We start from the raw sequence: 15,707 nt of genomic DNA on the forward strand, positions 1-15,707 counted from the left end.
ATAAAGAAAAAGGACTTGCATTAACACGGTGTTCATCACCTCAGACATTTATTAACAACACATTTATTAACAATGTGTTAGTTTGAAATTGACTAAGCTCTATTTAAGCAAACTGAGCCTCCAGACATAGTACTTGTTTAAATACCAAAAGAACTGCAGATGCTATAAATCAGAAACAATAACAGAAATTGCTGGAAATGCTCAGCAAGTCTGGCAGCATCTGTGGAGAGAAATCAGAGTGAACATTTCAGGTCAAGTGACCCTTCCTCAGAACATAGATACTCAGTTAATGAAATGTTCACTCTGATTTCTGTCCACAGGTGCTGCCAGACCTGCTGAGCGTTTCCAGCAATTTTTGTTATTGCGCATTATTTGTTTGGTGATTACTCTGGTGTTTACTTCAGCAAGGCATTTGATAAGGTAGGCTCATTCATAAAGCCAGGAAGGATGAGATACAGGGAGATTTAGCTATCTGGATTCAGAACTGGTTGGCTGACAGAAAGCAGAGAGTAGTTGTAGATGGAAAGTATTCTACCTGGAGATTAGAGGTAGGATTAGAGACAGGGTTCTTGGCACTGTGGAGGAACAGAGGGATATTGGTGTTCAAGTACATAGATCTCTCAAAGTTGCCACCCAAGTGGATTGGGTTGTTAAGAAAGCACATGGTGTTTTGGCTTTCATGAACAGGGGGATTGAGTTTAAGAGCTGCGAGGTTTTGCTACAGCTCTACAAGTCCCTGGTGAGGCCACACCTGGAATCTTGTGTCCAGTTCTAGTCACCCTACTATAGGAAAGATACAGAGGCTTTGGAGAGGGTGCAAAGAAGGTTTACCAGGATGATACCTGGACTGGAGGGCTTGCCTTATGAAGAGAGGTTGTCTAAGCTCTGACTTTTCTGTCTGGAGAGAAGGAGGAAGAGAGGTGACCAGATCGAGGTAACAAGATATTGAGAGGAATGGATAGAGTCAATAGACAGAGACTTTTCCTCAGGGGAGGGGCACTAGGAGTCATAGTTTAAGATATTAGGAGAAAGGTATAGAGGGGACATCAGAGGAAGGTTCTTTACACAGAGAGTTGTGAATGCATGGAATGCTTTGCTAGCGGTGGTGGTGGAAGCAGAGTTAATAGGGACATTTAAGTGACTGTTGGACATGTACATGGATAGCAGTGAATTGAAAGGTGCGTAGGTTAAGTAATTTTATTTTACAAAAAGGTTAATCCTCGACACAACATTGTGGGCCAAAGGGCCTGTTCTGTGCTATACTTTTCTATGTTCTATGTTCTACTAGGAGAGAGTGAGGACTGCAGATGCTGGAGACCAGAGTTGAAAAATGTGGTGCTGGAAAAACACAGCAGGCCAGGCAGCATCCGAGGAGTAGGAGAATCGACATTTCGGGCATATGCCCTTCTTCAGGAAATCGTGAAGAAGGCCTGCTGTGTTTTTCCAGCACCACATTTTTCAACTCTATGTTCTACTAGCCGTAGTAAGAATGGTGACCGACAAACAAGATCTCGATTGCCTTCTCCTAATAGTTCCATAGGATCTTGAATGTCCCCTTGAATTCTAGGAACTGACAGATGAGAGCCCTGTCTTAATGCCTCACCAGAAAGCTGGTATGTATGACAATGCTTGGTTTACAATCACAATCTGTAAATTGTACCTTTAAGAAAGCAGTCTGGACAAAATTTGGGACTTTAAATAAATGGTTATTTTAATTGGGCAAATCAGTAGGAAGAAATATATGTTGAAAATTTCACAGCATTGCCCTTTGGACTCCTTTAAGGTTTCCAAGCTCTTATCAAAGAGCAATCTGTTTTCCCACAAGTTGCTGGAGTTTCACAGATGGCTAACACAAACGCACCATTTCTGTGGGTTGAATGGAAAACCACATTTGGGTTGGCTGTCTTTAGTTTTGAAAATTTCCAAGCTGCATTCAATTTAACTAAGAAAAACAGGATGCAATTAGTCACTATACCTGTTTAAGCATTTACAAGCAGCTGACAGCAAATGAGTCAACATCAATATCACGGCAGTAAATGATCATTCTTTTTTATGAAATCAATGCCATAACCCTTGCTCTAACTCACCACTGCTGCCCTGCCTCTCTGCTGCATTGCTCCCAAAGTTTAACTACCCTATGAGGAATCCCACAGCCACATACTGGAAAGGTCTACACTGTAATTTCACCCAGTTAACACTGAGAAGTCCAAACACATCATTTTTGTCACTGCCACAAACTGCATACCCTTGTCTCTGATTCCATTCTTCTCTATCCTTGCTCTACATTCAAACAATGGCATCCCATTTGACTCTGATCTGAGGTTCCAACCTAATATTCTCTTCATCATGCTGACCGCCAACTTCTGACTGACCCTGCCTCTGTGCATCTGCTGGTTAAATTCTCATTCATGCTTTTATTACCTCCACATTCAATCATTTCAATGTGGACCTCCCAACTCTCAGTCACCAAAAACTCTTTCACCAGTAATGTATTCCACATCACACCCCATTCACTCATCATCCATGTTCATCTCACCTCATGTGGTTTCCAATTCTCTGTTCTTCCATTCTTGTGTTCAAATCCCTTCATCCTTCAGCCTTCCCTGTCTGTAATTTTCTCCAGCATTACAACATGCCTACTAATTCTACACAAGCATGGCCTCTTGTGTATCCCAACTAGTGGTGTGCCACAAGGATTGGTGCTGGGTCCACTGCTTTTTGTCATTTATATAAATGATTTGGATGTCAATATAGGAGGCATGGTTGGTAAGTTTGCAGATGACACCAAAATTGGAGGTGTATTGCACAGCGAAGAAGATTACATCAGAGTACAATGGGATCTTGATCAGATGGGACAGTGGGCCAAGGAATGGCAAATGGAGTCTAATTTAGATAAATGTTAGGTACTGCATTTTGAAAAAGTTAAAAATCATACAACACCGGGTTATGGTCCAACAGGTTTATTTAGAAGTTCAAGCTTTCGAAGCACTGCTCCTTCATCAGGTTGCTAGTTGGGCACGATCATAGAACACGGAATTTATAGCAAAAGATCAAAATGTCATACCACTGATACAAAGTAGTACTCAAAAGCTTATACTTTCAAAGAAACCTGTTGGACTATAACCTGATGTTGTGTAATTTTTAACTTCGTCCACCCCAATCCAACACCTGTACCTCCACATGAAGGCATTTTGGAAAGGGAATCAGGACAGGACTTGTATACTTAATGGTAAGGTCTGGGGAGTGTAGCTGAATAAAGAAACCTTGAAGCGCAGGTTCACAGTTCCTTGAAAATGGAGTCGCAGATAGATAGGACAGTGAAGAAGGCATTTGGTATGCTTGCCTTTATTGATTACTGCATTGAGTATGGGGAGTTGGTAGGTTGTGTTGCAGTCTCTTTTGGAATACTGAATGCAATTCTGGTCTCCTTGCTATAGGAAATATGTTGTGAAACTTGAAAGTGTTCAGAAAAGATTTACAAGGATGTTGCCAAGGTTGGAGGTTTTGAGCTATAAGGAGAGGCTGAAAAGGCTAGGACTATTTTCCCTGGAAGGTTGGAGGCTGAGGGGTGACCTTATAGAGGCTTATAACATCTTGAGGTTTGTGGATAGGGTAAATAAACAAGGTCTTTTCCTGGGGTGAGGAAGTCCAAAACTGCAGGGCATTGTTTTAAGGTGAGAGGGGAAAGATTTAAAAGGGACCTATGAGCCAACATTTTCACAGTGAGAATGTGAATGTATGGAATAAGCTGCCAGAGGAAGTGGTGGAGGCTGACACAATTACAACATTTAAAATGCATCTGGATGGGTATATGAATAGGAAAGGTTTAGAGAGATGAGGACCAAATACTGGCAGATGGGATTCATCTGGTTGGCATGGACAAGTTGGACAGAAGGGTCTGTTTCTGTGCTCTACATCTCTATGACTCCATGACTCTGTAACCATTATAGCACTCCTTCAGAACCTGAACTGTGCAATTCTCTCCATAAATATCTTTGCCAATCCCCTTCCCTCAGCATCTTCAAGACCCTCACTGAATTATTTCCTTGGATGCAGATCTCACTGGAACATCCCCATGTTGGACCGAAGGATTCGTTTCCATGTTGTACATTTCTATGACTCTGTCCTTATCTGAGTGTAAACATTTGCCTCACAGTGTTTCTGTAAATACCTTGGGGTGGTTCCCCATATTCCATACAAATGGGAAAATGTGAGGTTATACAGGAAGGATAAAGAGCTGAATATTATTTAAATGGAGAAAGACTGAAGAAAGCTATAGCACAGAGGAATTCGGGAGTCCTCCTGCATAAACCTCAAAAAGTTAAGTTCAGCAGATTGTAGGGAAAACAAATGGAATGTTGACCTTTATCTTAAAGAGAATGGAAGATAAAAATGAGGATGTCTTGTTAAAGTATACAAAGCAGCAGTTAGACATGAACTGGAATACTCTGAACAGTTTTGTTCTCCTTATCTTCGGAAACGTTGGCTGGCATTGGAAGCAGGTAAAAGTGAGGACTGCAGATGCTGGAAATCAGAGTCTAGATTAGAGTGCTGCTGGAAAAGCACAGCAGGTCAGGCAGCATCCGAGGAGCAGGAAAATCAATGTTTCAGGCAAAAGCCCTTCATCAGGAGGCAGTCCAGAGAAGGTTCACCAAGCTGATCCCAAGTATAGACATCTTATGAGGAGAGATTGAATAGTTTGGGCCTATGCTCATTGACACATAGAAGAATGAAATGTTATTGAAATATAAATAATTCTTAGAGCACTTGACAGGGTAAACGAAGCAAGGCTGTTTTCTTTGTGGGAAAGTGTTGGACCAGAGGGCATAATCTCAGAGTTAGGGGTTTCCCACTTAAGACAGAGATGAGGAAAAGTTTATTCTCACAGAGGGTGTGAATCTGTACAATTCTTTACCACTGACTGCTGCCAAAGTATATTAAAGGCTGAGACAGACAGACTTTTAATCAGAATCAAATATTATAGGGAAAAAAGGCAGGAAAGTGGAGTTGAAGACTATCAAATCAGCCATGATCTCATTGATTGGCAGAGCAAAGTAAATTGGCCAATTGGCCTGCTTCTTCTCCTGTATCTTAGGATCTTATAAATGCAATGAAGCTAGCAAACCTATGATAAACTCCTGGTTTATGATGGGTTTAACCTATGTCAATAAAGTTGGGCTAGTACCCCATTTGGCAAAGATGTTATTTATCATAGCCTAAAAGGACTCAAGTTCAATTTCTAGTCTTTGCTAAATGGCAAATCTCAACTGACCAAGAATTGAGCAATACAAATTCAAGGCACACTGCTGAAATCACCAAATTACAGGGTCTTAAAAAAACAACAGGTTTTTGCTGAATCAACTTGTTTGAACATGTTATGTCACATGTCTGTGGTAGGTGGGACTTTAACATGGAACTCTGTCACAGGGATAGGGAAACCACCACTGCACCACAAGATCACAGAGAATATTTCTGTTCAGATTTATTATGATACACTGCAAGGCAAACGTGTCTTGAACCAGAGTCTTTTGGCTCAGAATAGGGACTCCACCAACACGCCATACCATGCCTTTGCTGCTCTTGAATGCTAACCAATAAACTCTTGCTAGAAACTGGACATCACGGCAGGATAGAATTGAAGTAGCCAACTCTAGAGTCTTCTGGTGGTTGTTAGAGGACTTCCAAACTTATTGTGAATTGTACACAACGATCAGCATGATGTGATGGGAACCCTTTGTTGCTTGCCACAGATCTTTTAATTAACTCCGTTCTAACAATCCCACTCCCCAGTGCTGGCTGACTAGTCTGTTTACATTCATCTAGGTAAAATTAACAAATCAATACCCAATACCTGTTTAACTTGTTATCTTAAACTGCAATGTGTGTCATATTGATGAACAGAACCTATTAGATGCTAAAAAAAAAGTCATTATGCAGGCCATGATTGAAATTACACTTATGCCAAAGAGTGAATGTGGCTCACAGACATTCCATTTTTGGGTGAACGAAGATGAGGGAAATCAAAACGAGAGTGGAATTATAATGTAGGACAGCATATAACTTGCCCTCAAATAGATCCATTTTGAAGGGTGTTCTCACAATCCTGTGGTCTCTATTATCAGCCTGCATTATGGGAGCACTACACCATTCTAAGTTCAAATATCTCACCCCAATCCCCCTCCCCCATTATTGTAAGTGGGGCTGTCTGTTGGAAACTAATTGACACTGTTAAGATGATGAACTCCTTTAAACCGCCCTCACCCTGACTACAGAGCCTTAAAGAAACCCATTATGCCATCTAGTCTTTAATACATTACTGCCCGAAGCTCAAGTGGAATGTAGAATTTATGTGCATGGTTACTTTCTTGGATGTGGCAGGCATTCCTCAGCTGCTTTTAGTTCAAATTTGGGTTTCCTCTTACCCATGGCTGCAGAGAAAATAGCATTAAAAGCTGATAGGATAACCATTACTGAAAGAGTCATGACTGTAATGAGAACACAGTATCAGCCTGAGGTTAATTAAAGTCACTAAAATCTGCCAGGTCAGGCTGAAATTGGTTGTGATCTACATTATCTAAGATCAGCAGTTAAAAATTTGACTCTATTCCCTGAAAGAGTTCACCTAGCCTTGTGTTACCCCTTCATATACTGATGCTAGCAGTTAGGTTAGATTACTTACAGTGTGGAAACAGGCCCTTCGGCCCAACAAGTCCACACCGACCTGCCGAAGCGCAACCCACCCATACCCCTACATATAGCCCTTACCTAACACTACAGGTAATTTAGCATGGCCAATTCACCTGACCCGCACATCTTTGGACTATGGGAGGAAACCGGAGCACCCAGAGAAAACCCACGCAGACACGGGGAGAACGTGCAAACTCCACACAGTTAGTCGCCTGAGGCAGGAAATGAACCCGGGTCTCTGGCGCTGTGAGGCAGCAGTGCTAACCACTGTGCCACCGTGCTGCCCACAATGGTCAGGTAGCTTTATTCTGGAAGAGGAGTGAAGTGTGAGTCACAGAATGGAAACCAATGGTTTGACTTTGAAAAGAATGCAAAATGAAAACCTTACAGGAAGATTAGTCTGCAGCCATGAAACTAGTACAAGGCTAGGTTATAAGGCTATACATGTAGATTGTGCATTCCACATTAGGAGGAGAAAGTGAAGACTGCAGATGCTGGAGATCAGAGCTGAAAATGTGTTGCTGGAAAAGCGCAGCAGGTCAGGCAGCGTCCAAGGAGCAGGAGAATCGACGTTTCAGGCATGACCCCTTCTTCAGAAATGAGGAAAGTGTGTCCAGCAGGCTAAGATAAAAGGTAGGGAGGAGGGACTTGGGGGAGGGATGTTGGAAATGCGATAGGTGGAAGGAGGTCAAGGTGAGGGTGATAGGCCGGAGTGGGGTGGGGGGGGAGAGATCAGGAAGAAGATTGTAGGTTAGGAAGGTGGTGCTGAGTTCGAGGGATTTGACTGAGACAAGGTGGGGGGAGGGGAAATGAGGAAACTGGAGAAATCTGAGTTCATCCCTTGTGGTTGGAGGGTTCCTAGGTGGAAGATGAGGCGCTCCTCCTCCAGCTGTTACATTGCTATGTTTTGGCGATGGAGGAGTCCAAGGACCTGCATGTCCTTGGTGGAGTGGGAGGGGCAGTTGAAGTGTTGAGCCATGGGGTGGTTGGGTTGGTTGGTGCGGGTGTCTCAGAGGTGTTCTCTGAAACGTTCCGCAAGTAGGCGGCCTGTCTCCCCAATATAGAGGAGGCCACATTGGGTGCAGTGGATGCAGTAAGTGATGTGTGTGGAGGTGCAGGTGAATTTATGGCAGATATAGAAGGATCCCTTGGGGCCTTGGAGGGAAGTAAGGGGGGAGGTGTGGGCACAAGTTTTACATTTCTTGCGGTTGCAGGGGAAGGTGCCGGGAGTGGAGGTTGGGTTGGTGGGGGGTGTGGACCTGGCAAGGGAGTCACGGAGGGAGTGGTCTTTTCGGAACGCTGGTAGGGGAGGGGAGAGAAATATATCCCTGGTGGTGGGGTCCGTTTGGAGGTGGCGGAAATGACGACGGATGATACGATGTATATGGAGGTTGGTGGGGCCTCCACTGCCTGGCCTGCTGTGCTTTGACCAGCAACACATTTGCAGCCTCCACATTAGGAGGCCAGAACCGAGCTAAACCCGTTACACTTTGGTATTAATGCAATTGGCTTTATAAATTGAGAGGGGGAGGTAGAGGTCATATTGATTATAAATTTAGTTTCAGTGGTTAGGTTGGGACACTGCTGATCCACCATGAGATAACCACTCTCATTTCTAAACAATGTATCAAATTTAAATTGCTTTAACTCCCAAAGTTGCTGACTCTTGCTTTGCTGTGGTCTGCTGATATTCAATGTCACCACACCTCCAAAGGGCTAGTGTTCCGTTCTGAGTGAAGTCAGTGTGCTGATAGGCTCTTTGCGCAGGAGCAGGTAACAGCTAGGTTTGATTCTATCCTTACCTGTTGTCCATACATTCTTTCTTATTCTTCAGCGGAGATCACAATGATGAATAAGAACCTCTAACACAGAGATGCTGTGCCTGTTATCACTTTGATTGACATGTGGTAACTTTTTGCAGGCTAACTCTATTAGAGTAGATAAGGAAGAACATTTTCCACTGGCAGCAGGGTCGACAAACAATGAATGCATTTTTTTAAAAAATTGGCAAAAGAACAAAGGGGAGGATTAGATTAGATTAGATTCCCTACAGTGTGGCAACAGGCCCTTTGGCCCAACCAGTCCACACCAACCCTCGGAAGAGTAACCCACCCAGACCCATTTCCCTCTGACTAATGCCCCTAACACTATGGGCAATTTAGCATGGCCAATTCACCTGACCTGCACATCTTTGGGCTGTGGGAGGAAACCGGAGCACCTGGAGGAAACCCACGCAGACACGGGGAGAATGTGCAAACTCCACACAGACAGTCGCCTGAGGCTGGAATTGAACCTGGGACCTGGTGCTGTGAGGCAGCAGTGCTAACCACTGAGCCACCGTGCCACCCCGAGAAAAAAACATTATACTGCAAACTTTGCGATCTGTAATCTCCTACTTTGATTTGGAAGCACATTCAACAGTAGCTTTCTGAAGGAACTAAGTTATAGGATGAATTTGAAGAAGAGTTTTCAGGAATAGGGGAAGGACACAGGATGGGAGTATTTGGATAGCTTTGTCAAAGATGGAGCAGAGCTCCAACAGTTCAAACAATCTCCTTAGAATCGCTTCAGTGTAAATAAAGGCCATTCAGCCCATCCTCTGAAGGGCAACCCACCCAGATCCTATTCCCATCACCCCACATTTACCATGGCTAATCTAACTACCCTGCACATCAGTGGACACACTGGGCAATTAAGCATGCCCAATCCACCTAACCTGCACATCTTTGGACAGTGGAAGGAAACCAGAGCACCCGAAGGAAACTCATGCAGACACGGTGAGAACATGCAAACTGCATACTGATATCCAAGGCTGGAATTGAATCCAGGTCCCTGGGGCTATGAGGCAGCAGTGCAAACCACTGAACCACTCATGCTGTCCTTCCATGCTGTAAGATTTTGTTTAAACAAATCAGAAATCCAGCCTTGATTGTGTGGTTCCATTTCTTGAATTTTCTTATTAATTTTCTACTTTCTTTCATCACGCTCAGTTTCTCCATCTGGGGTTCCTGGATCCTGTGCTTTGCAGTTCACTCTAATGTTCACTACAAAACAATTGGGAAGTTCTCAAGCATTAAATAAAGTCAACTGTACTCCCAATTAAAAAGAAGTAATTGGCCTCAGCTTGGCATACCCTCTGTATGTTATAGTTGGTCAGAATGTGAATGAAGAGTTTGTCAATATTAATATTAATCCCCCTCAGTGGTTAAAGATGTCAGACTCTCCTAGATTTGATTTATCCAATCTAACAAAGCCTCTCACTATACAGGTAATTTGAAATATAGCTGGTTTTCCAACATGGGTGAATAAAGCTGCATTTTTTTAATGATATAAACCACCTGAGCCTAAAACACCAAGGATAACATTCCCAATGAAAATAGCTACGTTAAAATAGGGAATATGATATGACACTATTTAAGCTTCAACGTGACACTTAAGGTCATGTGGTAGCAATATTCCTTCTTGTTCATGTTTTTGACATTAGTTGTCAATTCTGACAACACCCTTTCAAGAAAGATTTCTGTTTATCTGTTTTCACTCAGGAAGTATGTCACTCCCACTTCCTCTTCTTTTTGAGACTACTGGTCTATCAGTGCCTGAAGTGAACAATCACTTGTCTATAAAGGGAAGCTTTATGTTTGCCAAGGCTTCCAGTGTGTCTGCTATGACTGTTTGACTGGCTTCTTTCATTTGTAAAAGATTGTTTACAGGGGTATCCAGACACAAAGGTTCAGTGGGAAAATCTGCCACAAGCACATTGCTTTGCAGTCCTGAAAGTGCACAGAGTTACATGATCTGAGTCAAAACAGGAGGAGAAGTTCTACAGTAGGCATCAATAGCACTGTGGTAGCACACAGGCAATTCATCAGGGCTCATGTTCCTCATCAGTATCTTGGAGATCTCTGGTTAAAAAGTGAGGCCTGTGTCCAAGGAATTCATAAGCTCACAAGCACTTGACTGACAGCAATAAAAAATAAGGTGAACATCCACTACATGCAAGTTTGTTTGATATAGTTACCCCCTCCCCAGACTCAGTACATGTGCTTTAAAAACTGTTTCTGTTCATTATACTTTCTACACCAACTACTGACTCTATTTATCCAACAAGAAAAGTAAACTTTTTCTGGCTTTTACCAAGAATTATGATCATGCATGTAGGAATGGGACTGGCTAATTCTCCTTGATTTGGCATTTCCTGGGTGACCCATGGTCAAGTGACCATTTGACCCACAGAAGGCAAATGGGACTAGATTAATTTAGGATATCTGGTCAGCATAGACGATTGGACCAAAGTGTCTGTTTCCATGCTGTACGTCTCTATGACTCTGTAATTCCATGACTCTATAGGTAAGGACCAGAGAATGGAATGATTCAGCCAATCTTCTTGTGAAGGAATAAACCAAAACAAATCCCACTGCCCCACTGGCTCCCCATTATCCAGTATTTTCCTCCCCTTCAAACTTAAATTATATTTTCTTACCTCTGTCTCAACTACCACCTGTGCTAAAGTATATCATGTACCATGTAAAATACCTCTCTCCTCAAAATATTTATAACTTGAAATGAATTGTCTCTTGCAACTGATTCCACAAAATAAAGAAACTGCTTTTTTCTAGTTAAACAATCAAAATTATAAACAATTTCAAAAATCTTTATTAAATTTACTCTTTAGCCCTCGTTGCTCCCAAGTTGAGAATCTAGAATTGTTCAAGTACAGAATTCATGCCCATTATATCTACATCACATTTCTAAATGTCCAATTAGACGGTATCTTTCCCATGCCATCTCCCCTTAATCCTGGCACATTACTTCCTCCCACAATCCAAAGATGTACAGATGATCTTTGGAGGGGTAGTGTGGACTGGATGGGCAGAATGGCTTGCTTCCACATTGTGGGGATTCTATGATTCTAAACATTCAAAGTGAAAGTACACCTAGTGTTACAAACAGTTTCTCTTAACTACAGCTGCCATCACCCTGGAATGTATTCTGATGCTTTTAATATTCTTTCAATATAGCTGCCAAATGTACATTGTAATTTATCAATATAGGCTGTAGTACTAAATTGTAATGACTTATTTATTTCTGTTTACTATGCCTTTATTCACAAAAGCCTGTGTTTGACCTGATGCCATAAGACTTCATCACGTCCAGGTTGATATTGAGGACTCCCAGGGTAACTCCCTCCTGATTGTATACTACCATGCATCAACTCTGCTGGGTCTGGGACATTGATTCATGAGTCTGACTAGGTCAGGCTGTTGCTTGACTGGTCTGTTGCTTTTGGCAATAGCCCCCACCTATTAGTAAGAGGACTTTGCAGTGTTGGCAGGGCTGCTTTTGCAGTTGTCCATTCCAGTGCCTAGGCCGATGCTAGGTGGTCCATCTAGTTTCTGTTGAACTTCATAGTGATTTTTTTATATTTCAGACAGCATTTGGAAGTCAACCACATTGCTGTGGGTCTGGCGTCACATTTAGGCCAGACCAGCTGGACCAGGTAAGCATAGAGATTTAGCAATTGGCTGTTGTGGTGCATTGGTTGTATCCCTATCTATGAGTTAGGAGGCCCAAGTTCAAGCTGCATCTCTTCCAGAGGTGTATAATAAAATCTCTTGAACATGTTGATTAGAAAACTGTTTTTTGGGAGATTTAGTAAACCAGATGGGCTTTCCCCTGACAATCACCATCATCAGAAGCCTCTTAAATCAACACATGTTATTGAATTCAAATTCTCTCGTCTGCCATGGCAGGATTTGAACTCTGGTCCCCAGGACATCAGTTGAGTTCATGGATTAATAGTCTATCAATAGCATCACTAGGCTATTGCATCTCCCTAACAAAAGGTCACCACCTGTACAAGGACCCTTGTGTTGTTCTGGATATGATATTAAAAGACTACAGAGTTAAGGTTTTAACAGAGAAACAAATAGGAATAAAAGTCTTTCAACAACATGAAGAGGAATTTGTTTTTTTTTGGTCGATGTGAAGCATTTCACTTTGTTCAGACTGTTTTACAGGCATTTGTTGTTTTAACATTTGCCATCTTTATTTAGAGGTGCAACTACACCATCTCTTTCTGAACTGTCCATCAACATTTCAGAGTCTTGTAGCTCAATGTGTGCAAAGTTTGGCTCAGAGGACAAGAACAAAGAGGCTTTCTCACAGCACTGACATGTCAGTTAACTGTCTGATGTTGCGTCCCCATCAGACTGATCAGGATTTTTATCGGGCCAGCGATCAACATTCAAATATCTTTCCAAAACAGCTTTTGTTTGGATCTGGTTGATGCTTGCTCAGTAAGATTGAAAACTGGACTATCTTGTGTTCAAAAAGACTTTGCGCACCACCCTGTCCAATATGGGCATTCACGAAAACAGAAGCCAATTTTTTTTCCTCAAATGTTTTCTTCTCACTCACCCTCGCCCCCTTCTCCGGCAAACATTGGCAACCTCTGCTGCAGTCTCGACCTGCACACGGCCCAGTGTAAGCATTCTTCGCCCCCTGCAAAAGCAAAACAAGATTTCTATCAACATTTGGTCAACAATGTTTTTTTCCAATTAATGTTGCAACTATATTTCTCTTGAAGATTCAGTTATTAAATGCATTGCATCTGATAGTAATGAGCCATAGAGATCCTGATTCGATACTGATTTACGCCGAGGTAGGGGATGGAGCTGCATTGGCAGTGAGAGTCACAATTAGGCTTAGAAGGAAAATTTAAGATGAGGTATCAATCGGCTGTTGCACAGTAATGCCTGATGAAAAAGCCGGGCTATCTTCAACTTATATTTATGTTTGGGTTGTGATAGCAATCACATGAAAATATTCGCTGAATTTCTCCTCACCGCACACACTTTGCCAAGCTTCAATAAAGCTAACCGCAACACCTTTACAACAATGCAACAAATGCCAGTCAATGCAGACAATGACCCAACATGGGAAAATAAGAAATGGAGTAGATCTTTTCACAAGTCAAGTCTACACCATTATTATATCAGTCACTTTGTCTCTTTATCATTCATTCCTTAATCCCCACCAGTTCTCAATAAACCAAGCAGCAACCTACTCTTTTCAGATGGACGCACATGATTCCATGGCACCACTTAAAAGAAAAGTTCTCACTTGTGTCAATACTGAACCCTTAATCTTTTAATATTTTATTACCTGGTCATAAGCATTTAAGATATCACAAGCATAAGAACCTTGCTGCGCACCTATGGATTGCCATGTTTCTTAAATTGCAACAAACATTTCAGAAGTTCTTAATTGGCTAGACTACACTTTTGGGGTATCCGAAGGTCATAAAAGCTTCTTTACAAGAATTGGTCTTTCTTTTACTCCTGATTATTTTCTACTTAGGTATCTGAGCTGATTTTTAATTAGAAAACAATATGGCGGTGACTTAGAGACCTGAGCCAAGAGACCCTATTCACCCATTGTAAGATGGCAGATACTGTGTACAGTTCTGGTCACCACATTACCAAAAGGATGTGGACGCTTTGGAGAGGGTGCAGAGAAGGTTTAGGAGGATGTTGCCTGGTACGAAGAGAGGTTGAGTAGATTAGGTTTATTTTCATTAGAAAAAAGGAGATTGAGGGGGGACCCTGATTGAGGTTTACAAAATCATGAAGGGTATAGACAGAGTGGATAGAGACAAGCTTTTTCCCAAGGTGAAGGATTCAATAACGAGAGGTCACGCTTTCAAGGTGAGAGGGTGGAAAGTTTGAGGGGGATACACACGGCAAGTACTTTACACAGAGGGTGATGGGTGTTTGGAACGCGTTGCCAGCAGAGGTGGTAGAGGCAGGCATGGTAGGTTCATTTAAGATGCATTGGACAGTTGCATGGGTAGGTGGGAAGCAGAGGATAAGAATGATTAGAAATTGACCGACAGATTTAGACAGTATATTTGGAGCGGCTTAGGCTTGGAGGGCCAGAGGGCCTGTTCCTGGGCTTAAATTTTCTTTGTTTTTTATAATCTGATGGCATTTTGTGGTCCAAGTTTCACCAGTATGTGGGGGAAGCATAAAAACATGTAACTAATGGAAAACTTAGCTCTTTGATCAACAATGCCCAGTGACACCTTAAGGTCCACTAATGTCCTTCAGGGAAGGAAACTGCCATCCTTACCTGGTCTGGCCTATATGTGACTCCAGTCCTACAGCAATGTGGCTAACGCTTAACTGCCCTCTGGGCAATTAGGGTTGGGCAATAAATGCTGGCCTAGTCAGCAACGCTTTCATCCTGTGAATTAATAAAGAAAAGGACAGAAGTACCCTTGTGGTCCTTTTAAGGACCACTGGCTAGGCTGCTCCACTCTCTGTGTCAGTGGATAGAGTTCTGCGTCAGTGTCACTGTTGTCAAATCCTAACACAAGAATCTCTATATCGAAGTGGCAACAAAGTTCAAAGGTGGCTGGTGCACCTTTGGTGCACATTCGTAAGGAAGTTAAGTTGGTGTTTTATCTTTCAAATAATGTGAGCCCCAACATTCACAAGCAAGTATGTTTTTTAAACAATGAAAAGAGGTTTTGTGTAAAAATATGATTGGCTACTAAATGAAGCTACTGCTTTTGTACTGAGCTACATGGAATCAGAAGTTTCAGTTGCAATTCCTGGTCTGTGCAAAACGTGTTCATTTTATATCATCAGTTAAAAAAACATTAAAATCCTTCTGACATCTCAGTATCAGTTAAATACACAAACAGTCTTTTCTAATCAACGTATCTGGGTATGTTATGGCACACCTCTGTAGCAGATGTGATGTGAAATTAGACCTTCATGCTCATAGGTTGGGACACTACCACTGTGTCTCAAAAGCCTCTGAAAAAAAATACGCACAATCTGAAATACCTGCTGCTCATAAAGTGGATAAGTGGCAGGTTGCAGCAAACTCAAAACAGTCCAGACTGGGGGAAGGGAGTAAAAACAAGAGTTGCTTCCAAAGGTTAAGGGAAACAAATGCTGACTTGGAGAAATCCATCTCAATCAAACATCTTATAGCAAGGCATCCATGATATG

General features: G+C 42.2%; 1 protein-coding gene across 4 annotated transcripts in view; it reads right to left on the minus strand.

Moving 5' to 3' along the window:
• The window catches only part of col4a6 (collagen, type IV, alpha 6), a 418,566-nt gene that overhangs the window by 275,084 nt on the left and 127,775 nt on the right, over positions 1 to 15,707 (minus strand). For all 4 annotated transcript variants that reach the window (XM_060832451.1, XM_060832452.1, XM_060832449.1 and 1 more), the window contains exon 4: positions 13,105 to 13,188. In XM_060832451.1, the coding sequence (XP_060688434.1) occupies positions 13,105 to 13,188 (84 nt within the window). The remainder of the gene's footprint in view (positions 1 to 13,104; positions 13,189 to 15,707) is intronic.

The sequence above is a fragment of the Hemiscyllium ocellatum genome, chromosome 11 (genome assembly GCF_020745735.1).
Source record: "Hemiscyllium ocellatum isolate sHemOce1 chromosome 11, sHemOce1.pat.X.cur, whole genome shotgun sequence".
Classification (NCBI taxonomy): domain Eukaryota; kingdom Metazoa; phylum Chordata; class Chondrichthyes; order Orectolobiformes; family Hemiscylliidae; genus Hemiscyllium; species Hemiscyllium ocellatum.